Source organism: Grammomys surdaster, unplaced genomic scaffold (genome assembly GCF_004785775.1).
Source record: "Grammomys surdaster isolate TR1022 unplaced genomic scaffold, NIH_TR_1.0 1164, whole genome shotgun sequence".
Taxonomy (NCBI): Eukaryota; Metazoa; Chordata; class Mammalia; order Rodentia; family Muridae; genus Grammomys; species Grammomys surdaster.
In genome coordinates this window covers 4,643,179-4,666,715 of record NW_021605583.1, presented here as the reverse complement: position 1 = coordinate 4,666,715, position 23,537 = coordinate 4,643,179, and the positions used below count along the sequence as shown (strand labels likewise).

Here is a 23,537-nt window from a genome sequence, read left to right as displayed (position 1 = left end):
AAAGAAATAATGCCACATGGGCCGTTCTGTGAATAAATTCGAAACACTCAACTTAAAAAAAACTGGGGTCAGAAGATTGGCTTATCACGCCTTTAATCCCAGCACTTGGGAGGCAGAGGCAGGCGGATTTCTGAGTTCGAGGCCAGCCTGGTCTACAGAGTGAGTTCCAGGACAGCCAGGGGTACACAGAGAAACCCTGTCTTGAAAAAAAAAAAAAAAAGAAGATTGGCTTATGGTTTATTAGTTATCCGTAAGGCCAGGTATGGTAGGGCACACCTTTTGTCTCAGCATTTAAGAGGTGGGGCAAACAGATCTCTGAGTTCCAGGCCAGGTAGGCTATATAAAGAGATTGTGACCAGCCTACAACATTCTCTCATGTACCTACTCAGGGTTACTTATAACTACTCACCCGATGTAGTGCCCTACCCTGTGAGAAGTGAAGGAATCAATTTGGTACATTCAGTTCCTTGGGACATAAGATGAGCGAAGAATCCATTATGTTAATAAGGTAGGAAAACCCACCCCTGCTTTTTCCATTGGAATCTAAACTACCATAAAAAGAAACAGAAAGACATCAGGAAGTTTGCAGTGAAATGTTGACTTTTATATGAAATGAGCACTGAACAGAATGGATTCTAGTCAAGAAGCCCTTGCCAAAGCATAGTCACAAGCTCCCCTGGGGAGGTTCAGTCAGCCTGCTGAAGTGGTCCTAAAGAACACGACCACTGGCAAGCCCACTCATCGCTCCCACACAAATTGCTCAGAGTCAGGAGCTGGCCATGCTCCCCTTTCCCAATCTCTGGTTTCTTCATCACTGTAATAAATAGAAAACTGGCAATATTCACACACCTTAGCACAGACACATCTCAGGCGGAGCATACAGCTGTTAAGAGGTTAGGTTGAAAATGCAAACAGAAATTGGGACTTTTTTTTTTTTTTTAAACAATGAGTTGTAATTCTTAAGAACAGGGCATGAGTTCACTAGTCAAGACTTATTTACTGGGTGTAGGCTTTTGACAGAAGTATCAGGATTGGATAGATGTCCTCAAGAGACCTAGCAGACCTGACACGGTGGCCAATGGTAATGTACAATCTAGGGCATCTCCAACCTGCCAGAGTAGAGCCATGACTTCAACACTCGGAAGGTAGAAGTAGAAGGACTGAGTTCAAGGTCACTCACGGCTACCAGATTGCACTACTTCAGAGACCCTGTCTCAAGAGAAAAAAATGTTGGGAAAGGAACAGAACAAATCAAGCTTGGTGGAATAAGCCTGTAATTCCAGGACTGGGGAGACAAGAGCCAGGAGGATCACCAAAAGTTCAAGGGCAGCCAGGGCACCTGTAGCCTCTGCCTAAGAAAATCACCACCCCACCTACCAAGAAAAAGGAACAAAGCAGTCAGTATCTATGTTGGTTGTCTGGCCCCTTAACCAATGAGAAAGTTCTGCTCACATCTTAAAAAAAAAAAAAAAAAAAAAGACACAGAGACTAACCAGTTCTGTCACTGAAGCAATCTGGGATACCAACCAAAGAAAAAATGATCAACAATTTTCCCCCTAAAACAGCACAAACAAACCTGGCAAGGAATGACAGCAGACTCCGTAGCTGCACCTTAGCAATAGGACGAGAGTTTTATTTAAAAGGCTAGTGGTTCAAATACTATTGCTTGAAGGGCTCGGGTAGGTATAAAATGTAGTCACATCTGAGGTTTATACACATATGCGGGAGCTGAAAGCCAGCTCATGGGACTAGTTCATCATTGGTCAAGAGGAACTACGAGTGCATGCTGCAGCAGTGACCTAATGGATTCATTTGGACCATACTCCCACTCTCCGAGGAACACAGAGACACCCGGGGAGAACATGTTCTTTTTACACACAAAATTCTGGCTTAATTAACTCTCCTTCCTAAAGTTATACCACGGTTCAGAAAACAATCTGTCTTGAAAAACTCCAGAACTTGGGCTACTAAAAAAATAAAAGGGAATTTTACTGTAGTAAACAATTTTAGTAAACACCATGTGTATCTTCCTGTTGCTAATGAAGACATGATACATTCACAACACTATGCATTAAATTCCTACACAGATGCTCACCAGGAAGAAAAACCTCAACTTCTATCGTTCTCAGTCAAGTGTAGGTCTCAGCACGAACCAACAACAGTTCCTCTAACAGCCCTGATGGCTGCTCTGTAAGCAGAACATAAAGCCCAGATCATAGCTACTGAGTGTGACCATTAAACAAAATCACTGCAGAGCACATTTAATGAATTACTTCAATCCCCAACCTGGTCCAGTGAAAATGGTTGTAGATCAGTTTATACGGGTCCATTGGCATACTGATGATTGATAATCTATTGTTCTCTCAAGTGGCAGTTTGTGTAGTTCAAGCAAACCAGCAGGAATGTAAAGAGCTCTCTTGAAATCTCGATGAAGACACTAAATTATATAAGGAATCTTAAAAAAATCACTGAGCCATCTCCATGGTGGTACATGCTTTTACTCTCAGTCCTCAGGAGTCCAGAGGCAGGGGGATCTCTGTGAGTTCAATACTAGCCTGGTCTACACAGCAAATTCCAGGCTAGGCAGAGCTATACCATGAGACCCTGTCTCAAAGACCAAAAAAGGAACCTAGTCTATCTTTACTAAAATGGCAGAATAAAGATAGCGCATCTAAAGCCAGGTGTGGTGGTGCACACCTTTAATTCCAGCGCTTGGGAGGCAGAGGCAAGTGATCTCTGAGTTCGAGGCCAGCCTGGTCTACAGAGCTTCAGGACAGCCAGGACTATACAGAGAAACCCTGTCTCGAAAAACAAACAAAAAAGGAAAAAAATTGATAAAGATAGCACATCTATTGTGAGAGCAGCTTTCATTGTTTCCCATGGAAAAAAAAACATTTTTTTTTTTTACTGATAGAATTTAAGAATTAAACCAATTAAACAAACAAACAAACAAGCAAACAAACATGTCTAGAGATTACCTCAATGGCAGAGCACTTGCTTAGTATGTGCAGGGCCCTGGGTTGGATTCCAGTACTGTAAAATATATCTATTTATATATAATATATATAAAACGAAAACAAACATATACACCTTAAGATAATATAAAACTTGAAATAACATCAGGCATTATGGAATGGGAAACAATTCTGACCCCCCCCACCCCTGACCTCCTACACCCAAAACAAAGGAAAACAACAGGTTGGGGGGTGACACGCAGAACTCTGGATGATTAACATTACACAGACCCTACATCACAGAACAGCACACAGAATGAGTTATACATTAGTAAGATCGTCCTGACGGCAGTGCAAGTCCTAGATCAAAAATGAGTTAAAAGTTTGCAATGTAAATAACCCACCTGTGAGGAGACGAAGGGGAGCGGAGGAAAGGCTGCATGCACGGGTCTGTTACAGACATGATAATCAGCAGCAATAAAAACAGTATCCCACAGTCCCCAGACCGTGTTTTCACTGCTTAAGATTGAGAGGAACAAACTCACTGGTAACTATAGCATCTCCCATATTGGAGTGACAAGCATGTTTAATCTGATGCTATATGTTAATAAAAATACTGAGGATACATGAATCAAACAAAATAACACAACATACTAACTTATGAACCTTAAAATTGGACCAAAAATAAGTTTAAAGCCAAGTAGATGTGATAATTATCACACATGACATAATCCACAGAAAAAAGGGCCAAGAACAGACTCTTCATATTGGACTCTTGCTTGATGTTGTCCTAGGAAAAACAGTGATAATCCTACAAATGTGTCATAAACAACTAAAAAGTCCCCTTCTAGTTTCAAATGAATCTTCCTTGGCTAATTTTTCTCGTCTCTCAAACAAACCTTTATATACAGGACCAATTTAAATCCCTCCTCCCCTTCAAACATACAAGCATCCAGGAACATTGTACAATGCAAAGTGCCTTAAGAAAGGATTCTGTAGTGCCAGTGGTCTAACTGAGCTGAGGAAGCTGGGATGCTGTTAACACTGATGGGGCCAGTCAAGCAATGGTGGTTTGCTTCTCCTCTGGTGTTTCCTCCAGCAACTGCATGATCAGTTCATGGAGGGGTTTGCAGATCTTTGCATAGCCCCCTCCAGTGAGATGAAGAAAATCAAACATGTCGTGGCAGGAGATGGCACCGTCCGAGTGCACGAAGCCCCCATCTATATCCAGGAGTTGCACATTGGCAAGCCTTGGCAGGGAAACCTTGAGAAGCTGGTTCACCTTGGCATTCTTTTGTCTTAAAGGGTTGGGCTTCTCACCTCGAGGTAACAGACCCTGGGGCAGAGCACAGAAGAGCATTAACAGAGAGGGTTACGTGTTCTTCCTTACTAACTTACGACGTCCAGTATCACATTAGCCAAGAGCGTTTTTAGAGCTTCCGAAGTCCTCTGGACTTCTACCGAGAGACCAAATGCCCCAGAGCCCGTCAGGATCCCCTAAAGCCGTGTATCCTCTTCTTGTCCACAGTTCCTATCAACTGTCATTCCAACATCCCAGGTCTCTCATCTCACACTTCAGATTTATTACAGGATCACTAAATACTTACAGTCTAAAGATTTCTCTAACCAACCTTTGTTTTCTGAGACAAGGTCTCATGAATCCTAGGCTGGCCTCAAACTCACTACACGCTAAGGATTATAGGTATGTATCATCACATCTGGTTTATGTGGTACTAGGGATGGAACCCGGGGCTTCACAGCATGCCAAGCAAGCACTCAATCAACTGAGCCACAGCCACTTCCTCCTCATCTTCTTCACAGTGATAATACACATAGACTCTGCTCAGGAACTTACGGCTGCCATTCATCCCAGTTACTAAAAATATCTCCCACTGGTCCTCCCCAAACCAGCATGTCCTCTTTTCAATTCTTTCTCTATAGGCCTCAATTTCTCTCTCTCTATTCTTTCTGTTAATGTCAGAAAAAGCTATACTATAATACATTATGAGAAAGAGAACTGAAGGCATTGGTGGCACATGCCTATAATCCCAGCATTGCAGAGGCAGCAAACTCTTGTAATTTCGAGGCCAGCCTGGTCTACAGAGTGAGTTCCAGGTCAGCCAGGGCTACACAGAGAAACCCTGTGTCAAAAAGAAAAGAAAAAGTGGGGTAGAGGGGAGAGGGAGGAAGGAGAGAGAGAAGTCGAATCACAGCTGTAAAGCTGTCTTAATGAAATACTTAAATTAATAAATTACACACCTGGTAAGATAAATATATCCTAAATTAATTTTAACTTGTATATTAATGATCTAATACAATTTTCAAACAAATCAGATATCTGCCTTTCTACTATGATAAAGAGAAATATCACATGTCTAGAGCAAGATTTTATCAATGCAAACTAAAAGTCGTCTTCAACAGATAACTGGTTCCATTACAGAAGTGTACTGCCAGACACTGCCATCCTTGTAGCTGGCTGATACCTAGTGATGGCACACAAGGAAGCTTAAAATTGGGTCCCTAATTTCTCCTACAGGGTACGTAAGGTGTTTCCTTTCAAGGACAGATCTATTGTGGGTACTTAATTTTTCCTCACTTATTTTGGTAGTACTGGGGAATGAACCCGGGCCTCGTGAATGCAAGGCAAGAGCTCCACCATGAGCTACAGTGCCGACCTTTACTGTGAATCACGCTTTACAAAAGCAGTCTTACACACATCTACTCTCCTTCTCTCAGCAGTGTATGGGAGCTGTGGGTGCCAAGTTGTTTATGATGTTATACTTCTCCAAAAGCCACAGAGAATTCTCGGTGTGTTACACTGGTTCATCCCCCTCCATACCTGTTATGCTAAAACGTTTCAAATGATGAAGGTGCTTTAGGTCAGTCCTAAAACCAAGTTCATTACTGTTAAGTGTAAACTGAGTGACTGCACATGTTTGTATTCCTCACAGTTGGAGGCTAATGTCACCTTGAGCTATATATTGAGTCTGATGCCAGCTTTTGGCTACAGAAGACCATGTCTCAAAAACAAAACAACAACAAAACAAAAACAAGTTGAGAGCTTGAGGGCTCTGTATCTAGTATTTCACATGCTAAAAATGCTAACACAGCAAAGTCTGGTTGAGACAGAAGGAGTAAACAGGAAAGAAAGATGACCAATTACCAATGATCATACACTTTGTTCCAGCTCTCAAATCATACAGAATGGCAGAATGAGTATTTCTCACGATCAGGGTAACTAACATGTCTATTGAGATTTAGAAAGAAGAATGAGAAAGAAATAAAGCCATTGAAATGGCTCAATGGGAAAAGACAAAACCTGATGATCTAACTTCAATCGCCAGAAACCACGTGGTAGAAGAAAAATGAACTCCCTTAAGTTGTCCTTTGACCTCCTTATACATACCACAGCAGAAGTTTGTACAGCACATACAAAATAACTAATTACAAAAAAAAGTATTTGCATAACATTTTTCCTTACTAAAAGTACCAAGGTATGCTGTTTGATTCTCCCACTCCCTTTGATTTTAAATTGTTTCTAAAATAAGACATTAAATTTCTGGCCACAGAGATTGCTCAATGGGTAAAGTGCTCACTGCCCATGAATGAGTGCCCACGCTGCCCAGAATCCATGAAAAGCTAGGCCCAGCAGAGGCAGCTACAATGTCAGCACTCCTCTTCTGAGATGGGAGGTAGAGACAGAATTCCTGGAAGCTTATGGGTCAGCTAGCCAGGAATATGCACTTCCCTATCAGATCTGTTACTTGTAGTGTTTCATGTTTCAGTATTATTAAGACCATAATCCAGCTGGAGAGATGGCTCAGTGGTTAAGAGCACTGACTGCTCTTCCAGAGGTCCTGAGTTCAATTCCCAGAAACCACATGGTGGCTCACAACCATCCGTAATGGGATCAGATGCCCTCTTCTAGTATGTGTCTCAAGACAGTTGCAGTGTACTCATATAAATAAAAAAATAAATCTTTAAAAAAAAAGACCATAATCAATATCTCTATTAAATCTGGTTTATTTATTTATGGTGCTGAGAAACAAATCTAGGGTCATACACATACTATGCAAATATTCTACCACTGAGTTATATGCCCTCAGCTCCTTAAGATCCACTTTAAAACCAAGAGTATCTAATGGAGGATTTATCCTGTACTGTTCATACATCAACATTGCCCAAGAAGCTTCTTCAAAGCTAAACTCAGTCACAACACACCAGTCTAGAATAAGGCACATAATGCAACAGCTACAGCAACAATTAAATTAAATGCCATGAAATCAAAACTAAGATCTGAAACTGGCAAGATAACTCAGCAGGTAAAAGCTGTCACCAAGTCCAATGACCCAAGTTTGACTGCTGGCGCCTACATAGTGGTAGAAGAGAACTAATTCTTTTTTTTTTTTTCTTTCCCCTGGCTGCAGGGATGGAGTTGGAGACAGGGCTTCTTTATGTAGCCCTTGATGTCCTGGAACTTGCTCTATAGACCAGGCTGGCCTAGAACTTAAAGAGAACTGCCCGCCTCTGTTTCTACGTCCTGAATGCTGGGATTAAAGGATTGCACCACCACTGTCCATCCAGTGAGTCCTGATAATTATAGGTTATCTACAGACAGACAGACAGACAGACAGGCAGACAAAGAGACACACCTCAAGATCCGGCTCTTCAGCATCTACAAGACAAAGCCAAACTACTAGTATTGCACACACATTCCTCCATAACTTTTCCTCCGAACCATCCTGCTTACAAACAACTATCAGAAACTGCTTCCACTTAAAGGCTCCATATTGATGAGTGATAACCTTTTAAAAAAGATTTCTGAGTGAATCTAAAGATATGACAAATCTCTACCCAACAGGACTACTCACCAGTACAATGATCTTGGCCTGTGGCTGCCGCGTGTTTATAAGTTGTACAATAGCTTCAATCCCACCTGCTACTTCTTCTGCTGTATTTTCATGGTTGTTTGTTCCTACCCAGACAACAATGACCTATAATGAAGAAAGAAAAAAGAGGGGAAGATAAAAGACCAAGAGAATATTAAGACATTTAAATAAAAAGCTTATTTTAAAAAAAAATCAGAGAAATGGAGAAGGTGAGAAATGGGGAAGGTCAACAGGTAAGTGCACTTGTCAGAAAGCATAAAGTTCAATCCCTTGGGCTACATGCTGGAAGAAAGGAATCAACTCCCACAAGTGTCCTCTGACCTCTACAGCGGTCACAGTGTGTGCACTTATACATGTGCATGCGAAGACATAAGCAAAACAAATAAAAATGTAAAAAAACCTTTTAAGAAAATGTTAAAATGGGCTCCCCAGATGATGCTGGGGAAGTTCAACCGGGAAACTGAAAACACAAGGGCTATGGCTCGGTGGGTAAAGCTCCTGACACTATGCCAGAGTTCAATATCCAAACCTGCACGGCGAAAGATAACACCTATGTCTACAAGGTGCACTCTGACTCCTACTTATGCACCGTGGCACATGCATGCATACACAGGAATAAATGGAACCAAATTTCTAGAAATAAAAAACAATGGCTTATGCCTAATATTATGTTTGAAGATAAATTATGAGCAAATTAGTATTTAAGTACCAAAATTAGCCAGGTGGTGGTGGTGGTGCATACCTTTAATCCCAGCACTTGGAAGCTGGAGGCAGAGGCAGGTGGATCTTTGTGAGTTCAAGGCCAGCCTGGTCTACAAAGAGAGTTCCAGGACAGCCAATGCCGCCCAGAGAAACCCTGTCTTGAAAAAACAAAAAGCAAGCAAACAAAAAAAAGGGCTGGAGAGATGGCTCAGTGGTTAAGAGCACTGACTGTTCTTCCAGAGGTCCTGAGTTCAATTCCCAGCAACCACATGGTGGCTCACAACCATCTGTAATGGGATCCATTCCCCTCTTCTGGTGTGTCTGAAGACAGGTACAGTGTACTCAATAAAATAATTTTTAAAAAGGTGACAAAATTATGCCAAGAAGAAACAAGAAAGATTAATCTCACAAAATCCACCAACTACACAAAAAAGAACAGTGAACTCCAGTGAATATGAATGAAACCTTTCTAGCAAACATGTATCTTTTTTTTTTTCAGAATATGAAAATTACTGTATTTCCACTGTCAAATTTTACTATCTTGGTTTTTCCTTCTTGCTTTTGTATAGAGCCAAAGAGACACACTGGCTCCTTTAGCCCCCTTGAGCGGACTCCAGGAATACCACCTACAGCATGACCTTTCCGACCAAATCCAGCAACCAGAACTTCATCATTTTCCTCAATGAAGATCAAGCAGCCATCACTGGGCACGCAAGCTGTGATCTTCTGCCGTTTTTAATGAGCTGCGCCCTGACACACTTCCTGCAAGCAGAGTTTGGCTTCAACCCCTACTTTTTCCAGCACAATTCCCTTTGCATGGGAGGCACCCCCAAATGGATTGGCCTTCAGGGCTTTCTTGTACTGTTTATTATGCCATGTCCCGTGGGTGACTGGGTGACTGCAGAGCTTCCGCGCAGTAGGGAGACCACAACACCTGATCAACTTGCCCATCTTGCCACGGGTCCGAGAGAGAGGTGCTACAGGAAGGACCCATCACAAACACATATCTTAAAGAGGGATTTAAGAAACTGCTTCCTATCACAGGAAGACTTTTCCCTGGTTGGAAACACACTGCAATAGTGCATACCCAGGAGTGCAAAGCCTGTGATATAAATTCACAGAGCACTCAAGGAAGGAGTCCCTGGGACAGAGCTGGATGGAGTTTTCACAATGTTTTCTCTGCCTGTATTTAAAGGCATGGGCCACCATCCCCAGTGAAAGCAACTGCCATTAGTGACGCTCCTTTGTTTCTTGTTTTCTTTCTCTTTAGGGGTTGAAAGAATTATACGCAGCGCATCAACTACAGATGTTCATAATGTGAAAGTTATTACAGATGTTTGTTCACATCTGTCCCATACTTTCTTCTGAAGAACTCAGAGATACTATTTGGTTGCATACTTGTTTATATGCTCAGCATTTCCTGAAATGAGTCATGGCTCTGCTCCCCACTGTACGGCCCAGGCCCACAGTCCACAGACCTACAGACACTCAGAATAATCACAATCCAACCAGCCAAACAACAGACTGGGTCTCTCTTTAAGTCCATGCCTCAGACTGTTCCTAAGCAATGATGTTTTCTGTAAACAAGCACGAAGCAAAGGGCCAAATCATGAACCAGGCCTTTAAAGAAGCAATATCTCACACGTCAGACAATGGCATCTGAAAGACTCAAGGTAAGTTATATTCTTTTCAAAGTCAGTTTCATCACCTTAGGCTTAATGTTCTCCAGCTCTCCGTTCTTTAGTCTCCATAAAACGTGTCGTGTCGTGTCTCCCCCAATTCCAAAATTAAGAGCATGAAGTGGGGAAAACAGCTCCCGCCATATCTAAAAACAAAACACTTGATTTAGTTAAACAAACAAAACAAAATCACTGGAAATTCTTCACTTGCAATGTGATTTAATAACAAAAACTAACATTTTTGTTGTTGTTTTTGAAACGGTTTCTCTGTATAGCCCTGGCTATCCTGGAACTCACTTTGTAGACCAGGCTAACCCTCAAACTCAGAAATTTGCCTGCCTCTACTTCTCAAATGCTGGGATTAAAGGTGTGTGCCACCATTCCCAGCTAATTTTCCATATTCTTTATTTACATGTGAGCACTGAAAACAATATGTCATTCACTTAAAGGGCTTGGAAAGTCTACCGTGCTTACTGCAGCACCGAGTCTCAACTCAGAAACCTGCACAGCACATTCTAATGTCCACTAACAGATACCAACTCTGCCATCAAATCAAGCTGTTGGCTCAATAAACATCTCATGAACTCAACTATTTAAAAAAAAAAAAAAAAAAAAATAGGCCGGGCGGTGATGGCGCACGCCTTTGATCCCAGCACTTGGGAGGCAGAGCCAGGCAGATTTCTGAGTTCGAGGTCAGCCTGGTCTACAGAGTGAGTTCCAGGACAGCCAGGGCTACACAGAGAAACCCTGTCTCGAAAAACCAAAAAAACCAAAACAAACAAACAAACAAAAAACCAAAAAAAACAAACAAACAAACAAAAAAACAAAAAAAAAAACAAAAAAAAAACAAAACAAAAAAACAAAAATGAAGAAACCAAAAAGAAATAAAGCTGAATTTTCTTTTTAAGTTTCCTTCAGAAGAATGCATAACTGTAAAAAAGAAAAGAAAAAGGCCGAGCGGTGGTGGCGCACGCCTTTAATCCCAGCACTTGGGAGGCAGAGGTAGGCGGATTTCTGAGTTCGAGGCCAGCCTGGTCTACAGAGTGAGTTCCAGGACAGCCAGGGCTACACACAGAAACCCTGTCTCGAAAAACCAAAAAAGAAAAAGAAAGAAAAGGAAAAGAAAAAGAGAAAGAAAAAAAAAGGGAAAAAGCCCATTATAAAAATATACAGTAAGTTAGGAAGTGGAAGAACACGGATTAGTGAGAATCATGAAAAGGGCAAAACAAACAGAAGGAAGAACTGGACATCATCACCAGGCTAATACAGCAAACTTCTTGAAAATCAGAGCAAAAAAGAGTTTCCTTACAAACAGACTGCACAGAGCATCCCACTAAGTGGATCTGCTTCCCGTGTAGCTGGCACTTTCTGACTCCTAAACCTACGAAGGCAGCTCAGAATCAAAGGCTGTAGGCTATCTATCAGTGGACAGAGAGGAGCAGCCAAGAGCGCTCTGCTTTACCTCGTACTGCTGCATTAACTGTACCATGGAGTCTCCCACAAACAGCACATCCGGCTCTTTGTCTTTACAATCCAGAACAAACCTATTATGCTGGTTTAAAGAAGAAAGAAAAACAAGAAATTAGTATTTCTTTCCTTTTGCAATTTGTTGGCCTAAGAAGAATAGCTATCTGACCAGGTACTATAAAACATTCGTTTTGTACAAGGCCCAGAGATCCATCCCCAAGACTGTAAAACAAGCAAAAAGAAAACTAACCAAACCATCCATGCCTTTTAGTTTAAAGCTTATTCTTTTTCTGTAGCTGACTGCAAATTAATTTCTACCTTTATCATACTGATCATTCTATTAGAGTCAAGATATTCACAAGACAGTCTAACAGATCCAGAATATCACAAATATTATTAAAACAACAACTACCACAAGCACCCTATCTTTTCTTCAAATAATTAAAAAAAGAAACGTTTTGGGGGCATCAAGACAACCTAGTATTAGGCAAAGATTCTTACAGGCACACCTGAGTTTGAATCCTAGAACACAAACGGTAGGAGGAGAGGACCAATTCTTGTAAGCTGCCCATTGAGACCTACCTTCCTCCCCCAAGAAACCTTTCAAGACAGGGTCTCACTGGCAGGAACTTGTTGAGTAGACCAGGCTGACCTCAAAACCTGCAGCAATCCTCCTCCCGGTGTCTGTGCTGAAAATACAGACCTACGCAACCACACTGATGCAAACCTCTATCATGACATTTTCTATATTTGCTTCCTTTGTACAGCTATGTAGTTGTTACACTACTTAATTTTTTGCTGTTGTTTTTGAGACAGGTCTCACTATTTGGTCCTGACTGGCCTACAAGTCAAGATATAGAACAAGAGGGTTTCCAACTCACCAGATCCACATACCTCTCCATGAACACTGTAGCAACCAGTCATTTATTGTTTTAACTGTCTTGAATACCCTAGGCTAGCCTTCAACTTCAGTATCCTTCTGCCTCTATCTCCCAAGTGTGCAGGGAAGACAGGTGTGTGCTAATTTTTTTTTTTTCTCTCTCTCTCTTATTTTACTTTAGGTCTACATGTGCTTGTGAGTTTATGAGAGTGAATGAGGGAGCCACAAGAGGGCATCCTAACCTTGAAGCTGGAGATTCAGGGGTTTTGTGAACCACCCAACTGTGTGCTGGATCTGAACTCTGCTCCTCATAATTAAGTAGCAAATGTTCTTAACGGCTGAGCCACCTCTCCAGACTCACACTACCCATGACTCTAGCTCTAAGTCTTTCAGCAAACATTTACAAGTTAGGATGTTCTCTTATGAAACCATACTAAGAAAATAAAAAATAGTTCTATTTATATCTAACATCCAGTCCATAGTCAGTCTTTTCAGATTCTCTAAGGGTTAAGTATTAAATTTATCTTTGAACCAGGATCTAATTAAGATCTGAGTCTTTTTTTTTTCCTTCTCAGCTTCTTGAGGTAGCACTGGCAGCTTTCAGATATAGTACATACTTTGAACAAAGCTGTACTATCCAAATGTTATACTGTTTAGAGATCAGGCCTTTTCAGTCTAACACACGTTTATAAGCAGAAGTAACCCGTAGTGGCATGCCTGACTTTCCTTCCTTCTCCCTCCTTTCAATTAAGTTGCCTGAGCTGACTTCAAACTGGTGGCCTCAAGTGATCCTTCTGCATCAGTCTGCCAAGTAACCAGAACTAGAAGGACAACCCACATGCCCAGCTGAAACAGTATCTACTTATCAGTGTGGCTTTGCTGGTTCTGTAGTGCTGGGAATAGAATTCAACTAGAGCCAGGCGGTGGTGGCGCACGCCTTTGATCCCAGCACTTGGGAGGCAGAGGCAGGCAGATTTCTGAGTTCGAGGCCAGCCTGGTCTACAGAGTGAGTTCCAGGACAGCCAGGGGTACACAGAGAAATCCTGTCTCAAAAAAACAAAAAAACAAAACAAAAAGAACAAAAAAGTAGTTTCTTAACCAAATGTGATAGCACATGCTACCTAAACCTCAGTAGATTGGGGCAGGACTACCAAGAGTTCAAGTCCAGCCTGGGCTACATAGTTAGATCCTGACTTAAGACAAAAAAGCCACTAAGTAGGGCTGGGGCTGGACATGTGGACATGTGTTTCAGAGATAGACTTTGGGTTCTAGTTGAGGTTTGTTTTTTTTTTTTTTTGGTTTTTCGAGACTTGTAGACCAGGCTGGCCTCGAACTCTCGAACTCAGAAATCCACCTGCTTCTGCCTCCCATGTGCTGGGATTAAAGGCGTGCGCCACCACCGCCCGGCTACTTTTTTGTTCTTGTAGCTGCCCTGGAACTAAACTATATGGAGAAGGCTGGCCTCAAACCATTGCATAACTAGGCAACAGTTTTCCAATATAGTTTCTGGGATAGGTCTATAGGTTATTTCTTTTTCTTAAACACTGCACTCAGTATTGGGAATCTCAGCTGGTAGAGTATCTACTAGCATGCATGAGGCGACGGGTTCAAACCCTGGCATTTTATGCCTGTAATTTCAGCACTTGGAAGGCAGATGCATGAGTATCAGAAGTTATTGTCTAAATGCAAAACAAAACATACAAACAAGCCTGGACAGCTAGGCCTACACAGAGAAACCTCTATCAAAAACCCAAAACTAACCAACCGACCAAAACAAAACACAACTCTTGGTAGTCTTTGTATTTTTAGGCACCCATAAACAGATACATACATATAAAGTAAACATGAAATATAAAACCAACCAACCAAACAAACCCTGGCCCCAGCACTGGAAGCAGAGACAGGAGGATCCCTGAAATGGACTAACCAGCTAGTCATGCCAAATTAATGAGCTCCGGGTTCAATGACAGACACTTCTTAAAAAGGTAAAGTGAAAAGCAATTGATTGACGAAGACACCAAACCTCTGGTCTCCACATGCATGCAAACACAGGCTAGTTTGTGCATGAACACAAAACGGGGTGAGCCAGCCCACTGAAGTCACCCTTAAGCAGTACCCTTTACCTGAGACATCCACCTGTCATCTCCTTGAATATCTTCTGCTGCATGTGGAATAGCTGCTGGGTTCGAGTCTCCTTGGCTCATTCTATACCTGAGAAGAAATGTCTGTCACGTTTCATTTATTAACAAGAACATTAAAGTACTAAATACTGTCAGGTTTTGTCTACTTTTTTGGTTTTGTTTGTTATTTATTTATTTATTTATTTAGAGTCAGGGTCTCACTACATAGCTCTGGCTATCTTAGAACCTACTATGTAGATCAGAGATCAGGCTGCCTCTGCCTCCTGAGTACTGGGATTAAAGGTGTAATCTAGCCTGGCTACTTTATTTTTTAAAAGATTTAGTTTTACTTTATGTATAGATGTTTATATATATATATATATATATATATATATATATATATGTGTGTGTGTGTGTGTGTGTGTGTGTGTATATGTATGTATGTATGTATGTTTGTGCATCACACACATGTAGTGACAGATAACCTGGAACTGGAATTACAGAAGACTGTTAGGTGCCATTTTGGATGACGGCAACTGAACTGGGTCCTCTGGAAAAACAGCCGGTGTTCTTAACCAGTGACATCTTTCCAGCTCCTATTTGTCAGGTTAAAAGAAAAAACATAAACAACATCTATTTTTATTATGGATTTTGCCTAGAAACTGAAGTAGGATTGATTTTTAGCAAAGATGAATTCTAGAACATGAGTGCGTAAGTCTCCAAAATATATTACCACTAAACGTCGGACATTTCCTATCACTTATGAAAGAAGCATCACATCTGAACATTAACTCCATTACCCCTCTGCCTTGTGACGAAGATTAAACGTACAAATTCTACTCCAAATAGACACTTTACCTGACATACCCATCCTATGTTAAGTTTTCACGATCATAGGTTTAGAAAGCACCAAATTACTTTTTTTTTCTTTTCTTTTCATTGGATATTGTATTTATTTACATTTCAGATGTAGCACCAAATTACTGAAGAAGTTAGACACAGAACTTTGAAACCTACATCATGCCTTTTAGGGTGCTAGAACTACACACTAAAAAATGACTACACGGGGAACTGGAGAGTTGGCTCCGTGATTAAGAACACTTGCTGTTGTTGTAGAGGACTTGAGTTTGGATTTTTAACACCCATGACTGTCTGTAACTTCAACTCCAAGGGGTAGGACAACTTCTCCTAGCTTTCACAGGCAACTGCACACAAATGACATGCAAACAAACACAGACAAAAAGAATGACCACAGTGGCCAATCAAATGAAAGAAAGCAAGCCTGGTGACTCGAGATGGAGCTCTAGAATTCACTTGGTGGAAGGAGAGGACCAACTCCGTAAAACTGTATTCTGATCATCTACCTACTTACCTACCTACCTGCCTACACACACACACGCACACGCACACGCACGCACGCATGCACGCACAGTGGCATTAGCATTCACACACACGTATCATACATTTGCATGCGTTAAAAAATTACAGAGAGCCAGGCATTATGCCACACATCTTTTATCTCAGCACTATGGAGGCAGAGGCAAGTAGATCTAGGTGAGTTCTTTTATTTATTTTTAAAGATTTACTCATTTCATATATGTGGATACACTGTAGCTGTCTTCAGACACACCAGAAGAGGGCATCAGATCTCCATTACAGATGGTTGTCAGCCACCAAGTGGTTGCTGGGAATTGAACTCAGGACCTCTGGAAGAGTAGTCAGTGCTCTTAACCACTGAGCCATCTCTCCAGCCCAATCTAGATGAATTCAAGCTTAGGTCAGCCTACTTAGTGAGTTCTAGGATAGCCAAGGCTCTTTATAGAGACCTTATCTTAAAAACACAAACAAAAAACAAAACAGAGGCTGGAGAGGCTCAGAGGTTAAGAGCACTGGCTGCTCTTTCACAAGACCTAGTTCAATTCCAGACCCACATAGCAGCTTTCTTTAACTCCTAGCTATCCGACACTCATTTCTGGCCGCCTTCTCCTCCTCCTCTTCCTCCTTCTTCTTTTTTTTTTTTTTTCCCGAGACAGGGTTTCTCTGTGTAGCCCTTGCTGTCCTGGAACTCACTCTGTAGACCAGGCTGGCCTCAAACTCAGAAATTCGCTGCCTCTGCCTCCCAAGTGCTGGGATCAAAGGTGTGCGCCACCACTGCCTGGCCATTTCTGGCCTTCTTGGGTACCAAGTGTGAACAAGATATACAGACACACTCTTAGGCAAAATAAATATACATGAATTTTTTTTTTTAAAGTAAAACTTGACTACAGCCAACAATTAGAACTTACTAGCTACTAAAACATCACACAAGTAGCCTTATAGTAATTAAAGTACTTAGTAAGACAAAACTGGGGAGAGTGGAGATACTCAAATTCAAGCCACCAACATTCTTGTTTAAAAAAAAGAAAAAGTCAGGTGTGACAGTGTATGCTAATAATCCTAGCTCTGGGGATGTGAAGACAGGCAGATACTGGGGCTAACTGCCCAGCAGAGTAGCCAGTTTAGCCTAATCTGGAACATCTGGTTAGCAAGAAACCACATATAGGTTCATGAAGCCGAGAAAAACTGTAAGGTGTGGTGATACACACCTTTAAACTCAGAATTTGGGAGACAGAGGCAGATCTGTCTCTCAGTTTGATGACAAACGTCTAGACAGCACGCGCCAGGTAGGCCAGAGTTACATATTGAGACCCTGTCTCCAAAGGGTTGTGGTGTTAATAGTAACTGAGGAACGCCCAAAGTTTGATGTCTGACCTCCATAGTGCACTTACTATATATGTGCACCCACAGAAACATACACACACACACACACACACACACACAAACACAAAACAAACTAGGGGTTAGGGACAAAGTCTGGTTGGTAGCACGGCTTGCCTAGCCATGCCTGAAGCTCTGGGTTCAATTCCTAGCACTATATTAAATCATATCAAACTAGGTGGATGTCCATAATCCTAGAACTCAGGAAGTAGCAGGAAGATCAGAAATTCAAGGTCAACTGTCGCTATTTTTTCTTTTTTGAATGAAAAAGTAGGGATTTTTTTCTTCCCCTTTAAATTCCAAAGATTCATTTTATGCATTTGGTAACACAATCTACTCTCAAGACAACAGGCCCGTATAAACTCTAACATCTTGGGCCTTTTCTTAGAAATGAGTTTTCTGAACTGGTCCATGAGGTAAACACCCATCTAAAACAATTTACAATTAACACTTATTAGGAACTTACTATTTAGTCAGTTTAACCCCAGAAGTCAAGAGGTTGACACAGGCTGATCTGTCAATTCAAGGACAGCCTGGTGTGCATAGCAAGTTCCAGGATAGCCAGGGCTACCTGGTCAAAATATCTAAGGAATTTGTTCTATTGCAAAACTGTTAAGCAGGAAAGAAATTCCAGATTACTGAATTAGGAATATTCAGTTTATTACTATTGTCTGTAGGATAGTCGGTTTGCTCCATTTTGTGTCATTGAGGATTGAACCCAAAAACCTCATAAGCTGGGTGAGCACTGTACCACTGAACATTAGTTCTAGCCCTAATCCATTTCAAACCAAGGCCTACCACTTCTTAAATTTCTATTAAAAAAAAAAAAAAAAAGAATATCTCTGTGTTGCCTTGTCTGTCCTGGAACTCACTCTGTAGACCAGGCTGGCCTTAAACTCAAAGATCCGACTGTCTCTACCTCCCCAGTGCTGGGATTAAAGGTGAATGCCACCACCACTTGACTCTTTTTAAAACTCAACTCTTTTTTTTTTTTTTTTTAAATCTCGCTCTTGCAGATTCAGTGTGTGGAGGTCAAAGAACACTTGAAGGGAGTCAGTTCTATTCTTTGCCACAGAAGTCCTATAGTCAAACTCAGGTTAGCAAAGCACTGAGCCATCTATCTGGCTCGCAGCCTATTATTCTTGAACAAAGAATTCTATTTTATATAGAAAGACACTGCATGAATGTGGTAAAATTTACCTTACCATGCTGTTTCACTTACTTTTTATTTTCACTCCAAACACTGAGCAAAGTACTTCCATCTGAATCCCAGATCTTACATTTTTGTTTTGAGGGTCTCCCTGTGCAGCTCTGGCTGTCTTGGCTTACTGCAGTACCTATTCTGCCTTGCAGATGCTGAGATTACAGGTGTGGAATATTATAGTCATATGTTTCAATATTCTTTACAGGCAAAATTAAAGGACATGGAAGAAGAAAGAGAGGAACGAAATTCCTGTACCTAAAGTTAAAAGGCAGTTATAACTGGGAGAAGATTATAAAAAGTACTCCAGACTTGACAGTCCCTTCAACCATGAATACAAAAGCAGAATACCTGAGTGAAGATACTTGGTGCCTCCAGACACTTGGCGCCTCTGGCCTCTTATGCCAAATCAAACATCTTACAATACAAAGTAACTTCCACTGTTTCACAGAAGCCTGCGGTTTGGCAACATTTTTAAAACCCAGAAATGGAAAGTTGACCTATAAACTCCTACTGTCTCTTCTCTTTTTTTTTTTTTTAAAAGGTTTATTATGTATACAGCATTCTGCCTGCATGCATGACTACAGGCCAGAAGAGGGCACCAGATCTCACTGTAGATGGTTGTGAGCCATCATGTGGTTGCTGGGAATTGAACTCAGAACCTTTAGAAGGGCAGCCAGTGCTCTCTTAACCGCTGAGCTATCTCTCCAGCCCCCTACTGTCTCTTCTTTTTAGGGGGGGTGGTCAGAAACAATCCAGAGGTCTAGTCAAGCCAGGTGTGTTAGCACACACCTTTAATTTCTCTGAGCCTGACACCAGCCATCAACTAGGGCTATTGTACACAGAAATCCTGTATCCAAAAGAAAAAAAAAAAAAAGAGGAGGAGGAGGAGGAGGACAGAAACAAACAATAAACAAAAGAAAGAAAAAAGCTTAGTGTACACTCCTTTAATTCCGTCACTGAAGGCAGAAGAGGCAGGTGGATCTCTTATTCATTCAAGGCCAGACTGGTCTACAGATTGAGTTTCAAGACAGCCAGGTCTACACAGAGAAATCATGTCTTGAAAAACCAATAAGTAGCCGGGCAGTGGTGGCGCATGCCTTTGATCCCAGCACTTGGGAGACAGAGGCAGGCAGATTTCTGAGTTCAAGGCCAGCCTGGTCTACAGAGTGAGTTCCAGGACAGCCAGGAATACACAGAGAAACCCTGTCTCGAGAAGAAAGAAAAAAGAAAGAAAGAAAGAAAGAAAGGAAGGAAGGAAGGAAGGAAGGAAGGAAGATCAATAAATAGATAAATAAGCAAGCAAGCAAGCAAGGGAGGAAGTAGTCATGCATTTATTTGGAAGTCAGATAATATAAACTATGGTGTTCTTTACAACAATTCGGCTGTTAAGATGGCTCAGCTGTCAGCAGATAAAGCACTTGCTGTACAACTCTAATGACCCCCATAACTCCACAAAGCTGTTCCCTGATGTCTGACACTCAGTCACTGTGCTTTCTATGGCCTGTGTGTATGGGCCGCCTCCCCACAAATATAATACGAAATTTTAAATGCAGAACATTTTGGGAGAGAGGAGCTAAGACAGTGGTTGAAAGCATTGACTGCTCCTGTAGAGGACCAGGGCTCAGCACCTATACTGTGGTTCACAGCAATTCTGTGACTCCAGTGTCAAGGGACCTAGCACCTTCATCCCGTCTCTGTTGGCACTGCATACACATGATATGCACACACACATGCAGGAAACACATTCACACACATGAAAATAAGTGACGCTTTAAGAAAACACAATCTTAAAAGAATGAATCAGGAGTCATCTACAGAGTATCCTATGGAAGTTTAAAAAAAAGAATCACAGGGATTCCTGAACCATTTTCCTAGCATAGCAACCCTCAGAAGAGTGGTGCACATCTTTAGTCCCAGCACTCACGAGGCAGAGGCAGGGGACCTCTGAGTTTGAGGACAGCCTGGTCTACACAGTGAGTTCCAACATAGTGTGGGCTACAAAGAGAAACCCTATCTCAGAAGGAGTGAGTTTATATAAAATGAGGAGGGGGCTGGAGAGCGCTGGCTCAGCAGTTAAGAGCACTTACTGCTCTTCCAGAGGTCCCAGGTTTGATTCCCAGCAACACATCACCGCTCCTGTCTTTAACTCCACTTCTCAGTGGCAGTATTCAACCCCTAGTAGTACAAAAAATAAAACCCAACCCTTCCCACCTCACCTTACTGAGTCAAAATAATCAAATACCCAGCGAACAGCAGGCTTGGTATGAAAAAAACTACCAAGAGGGAGGTAAAAGGCGGGCAACTGTGTACATTTCTATGAAAAACTATTTTGCAGAGGAAATGTTGTTGTCCTTCAAAATTCTCCAGGAAGAGGCAGCAATCCTAATCCTAAACTTTCTATCTTCTCCACTTAATTTAGACCTCGAGGACACAGCACCAGACTTTCTACACGAGTGGTGTGGAAGCCAATCCCAACAGACAACTCCTCTCAATCTCAACTGGATTGTGTGTGTGAACCGTGAACCTTGCTGGGACCTCTGAATGAGAATGAAAAGATTTAGAATGCTTCCATTAAGGCTTGAGGCTTTTCATTTTGCTTTAGAGAGTTGGCAGGGTTACTCTGAAGACGAAGGCAAGCCTCGTCCAGAATACCCGGCCTCAGTCTCTGGTGGGCGGCCCCTCAGGATCCAGAACATCCATAATTTATTATCGAGTGCCCATGCCAACAAATTAAGTCACAATGATGCCCTCCCTACTCTCCCACAAGGAGGCAACCTTTAAATCAGAACAATGTGCCCAGAGAAGGAACCTATGGGCAGACACAAGGCCCATCCAAAGCAAAGAGAAGTATTTTCTCTTTTCTCCACACCTTTTTCCTCTGGCCCATTCTCTCCACCCAACTTAAAAGCTGTAGAAAATGCAACTCTAGGACCTGCTCTCAGCATCCCGGTGCCCTTTCCTTTGTCCACAGACACGCTCTTCAGAGACGCCAAGGCTTTAAAGCTTTGGGTTTTCTTAAGATCCGTATATAAATGATGAAAGGCAACGTCAGCCTGGGAGCTAGGGAAAGCAGGGTAATGAGTCACTCTGCCACGAGTAAATCAAACCTGCAGACCACAAGCTCGGACCCGCTAAGTGGACATGGACCCCAAGGGGTAGGGAGGGGAAACACGCCTCCAAGAAAGCTCCCCACTGCCAGATTTACCTAGCTGGTGGTAGGCCATCAGTTAAATCACCCACGTCTCGGCCTTGTCGCCGAATGAAGTGGGGTGACACTTTAAGGTTAGCCTCTAACAATCCTTTCAGACCCCCTGACATGGGTCTTTGGGGGATGTATTAGCGAAGGCAACAGAGAAGTTTCTAGGAAGGGGAACAGTTTTCGACGAGAAGGGCAAAGAGAGTGATCCGTTAAAAGGAAAAAAAAAAAAAAGGCACATCCTAGTCACAGGCTTGGGCCTAGAGGTCCCACCCCGGGGATGGAGGGAAAAGGCAACAGCTGAGGCAGGGGGCCGGGCCAGGGGACCCGCGGGCCGCTCGCCCGCCAGCCAGGGCGGGACCGGGGCGCCGGAGGGCAGTGGGGACTGCGCGGGGCCCCGGAGGGCCTGCCGGGCGACGGCGCGGGGCGCGGCGGGGGAGGGGCGGAGTGGGGGAGGGGAGCCGGGCCTCACAATACCGTCCTGCCCGCGCGTCCCGCCCGCGCTGCCGAAGGCCCGGCTCCGCGGCCCCCGCGATGCACTCACAGAGGCAGAGGGTCCGTGCGGGCCCTCAGCGGCTGCGGCGTCGGCGGGTTGCGCTTCAGTCGCTCGCTTGATCCCGACAGCCGCGTTCCGGCGCGCGTCCCCTCCTCGGGCCCCAGCACCAACCAGCAGCGCCTCCACTTCCGGTCCCCCTGCCACTCCGGCAAATGGCTTCCGGAAGTCCCGCCCCTTGCTGCGGGGCTAGCTGCGGGCGGGTGCGCCTCACCGTCCCTCACGGTCCGCGCTGTTTGCTTGGCGGACGGGTTTTCAACCGTCCCTGCCAAGTTGCCGACTTTGTTCCCTTTCTTTCCCCGACTTGAGCCCAACTTGAGCCTCCATCTTTCCTGTAAACTGCCTTCCTGTCCTGATAGGATGATGGAAACCAGCCGGAGAGGGCCTTAGAGACAGTGTAGCTTGACCTCACGCTGACGCCATTCCCTTCTCAGCCATTCAACCTGCTTTCCTCCACCGATGGGATAAACCAGATTGCAGAGAACGGGGAGAAATAGGCCCGAAGTTAAAAGAGGCAGTCCCCTACATTTACCAGCAGAATTTCTATTTCTATGATGATACTAGAAAGTGTGGGTCACTGCCTCTAAGGTGATGGATACCACTGGGGGAATGACAAAACCCCCAGTCTTTACCTTAAAAATCCATCCGGTTTAGAGGAGTACATACTGAGTCAATGTTGAAGATGCTAACGGCTGGATAAGTGCAGGACGGATCAGCGCCAAGAGGAGGGGCAAGAGATTGCGTCATCATTAGCAGGGAAACTTGGTGGAGCAGTGCCAGGGCTGGCTCGTTAATGATGGATACGATTCATTGAAACCCATGGTAGGGAATTGCGGAGCATTTCAAGACTCTGAAACCGATTGAGAATGTTGTTGAAACCTGTGAGCCTAAACTATCGAGATAATAAAATGAAATTTCCAAATCACCGTTATGTGCTGCTCGTATTATCTCAGATGCAAAATAAATTTATCAAGATAATAAATGACTTTGCCTTTGCCTATTTACCTCCTGAATTCTTCTGCAGATATTCCAGTCACATATGGTACACTAACTAGCAAGAGCTCAGTAAGTGCTGTTTTAAGTGTTTTGCTCAAGAGAATGTCTGGGAATGTAAAGGATTATTGAAACAGTTTAGA

At 42.8% G+C, this 23,537-nt stretch overlaps 1 protein-coding gene and 1 pseudogene across 2 annotated transcripts; both read right to left on the bottom strand.

Moving 5' to 3' along the window:
* Window positions 1–582: 582 nt before the first annotated feature.
* Window positions 583–23,108, bottom strand: Pafah1b2 (platelet activating factor acetylhydrolase 1b catalytic subunit 2). 2 transcript variants are annotated; one of them, XM_028783717.1, is made up of 6 exons: window positions 23,034–23,108; window positions 14,695–14,782; window positions 11,687–11,776; window positions 10,254–10,370; window positions 7,826–7,948; window positions 583–4,290 (listed from the first exon to the last, which is right to left on the bottom strand). In XM_028783717.1, the coding sequence occupies exons 1-6, from the start codon at window positions 23,063–23,065 to the stop codon at window positions 4,012–4,014; spliced, it is 729 nt and encodes a 242-aa protein (XP_028639550.1). In that variant the 5' UTR covers window positions 23,066–23,108; the 3' UTR covers window positions 583–4,011. The 2 variants fall into 2 exon arrangements, with proteins under 2 accessions (XP_028639550.1, XP_028639551.1); XM_028783718.1 differs by lacking the exon at window positions 23,034–23,108 and adding an exon at window positions 22,393–22,525.
* LOC114635072 lies at window positions 9,082–9,496 on the bottom strand (annotated as a pseudogene).
* Window positions 23,109–23,537: the final 429 nt, after the last annotated feature.

Bases quoted from the DNA above. Each gene is read 5' to 3' on its own strand.
- Pafah1b2 (XM_028783717.1), bottom strand. From the start codon at position 23,065: ATGTACTCCTCTAAACCGGATGGATTTTTAAG. The intron at 7,949-10,253 runs GTGATGAAACTG...TCTTCATTATAG, and splicing joins TGGAGAACATTAAGCCTAAG to GTCATTGTTGTCTGGGTAGG. The intron at 4,291-7,825 runs GTGAGTAGTCCT...GCTCTGCCCCAG, and splicing joins AGGCCAAGATCATTGTACTG to GGTCTGTTACCTCGAGGTGA.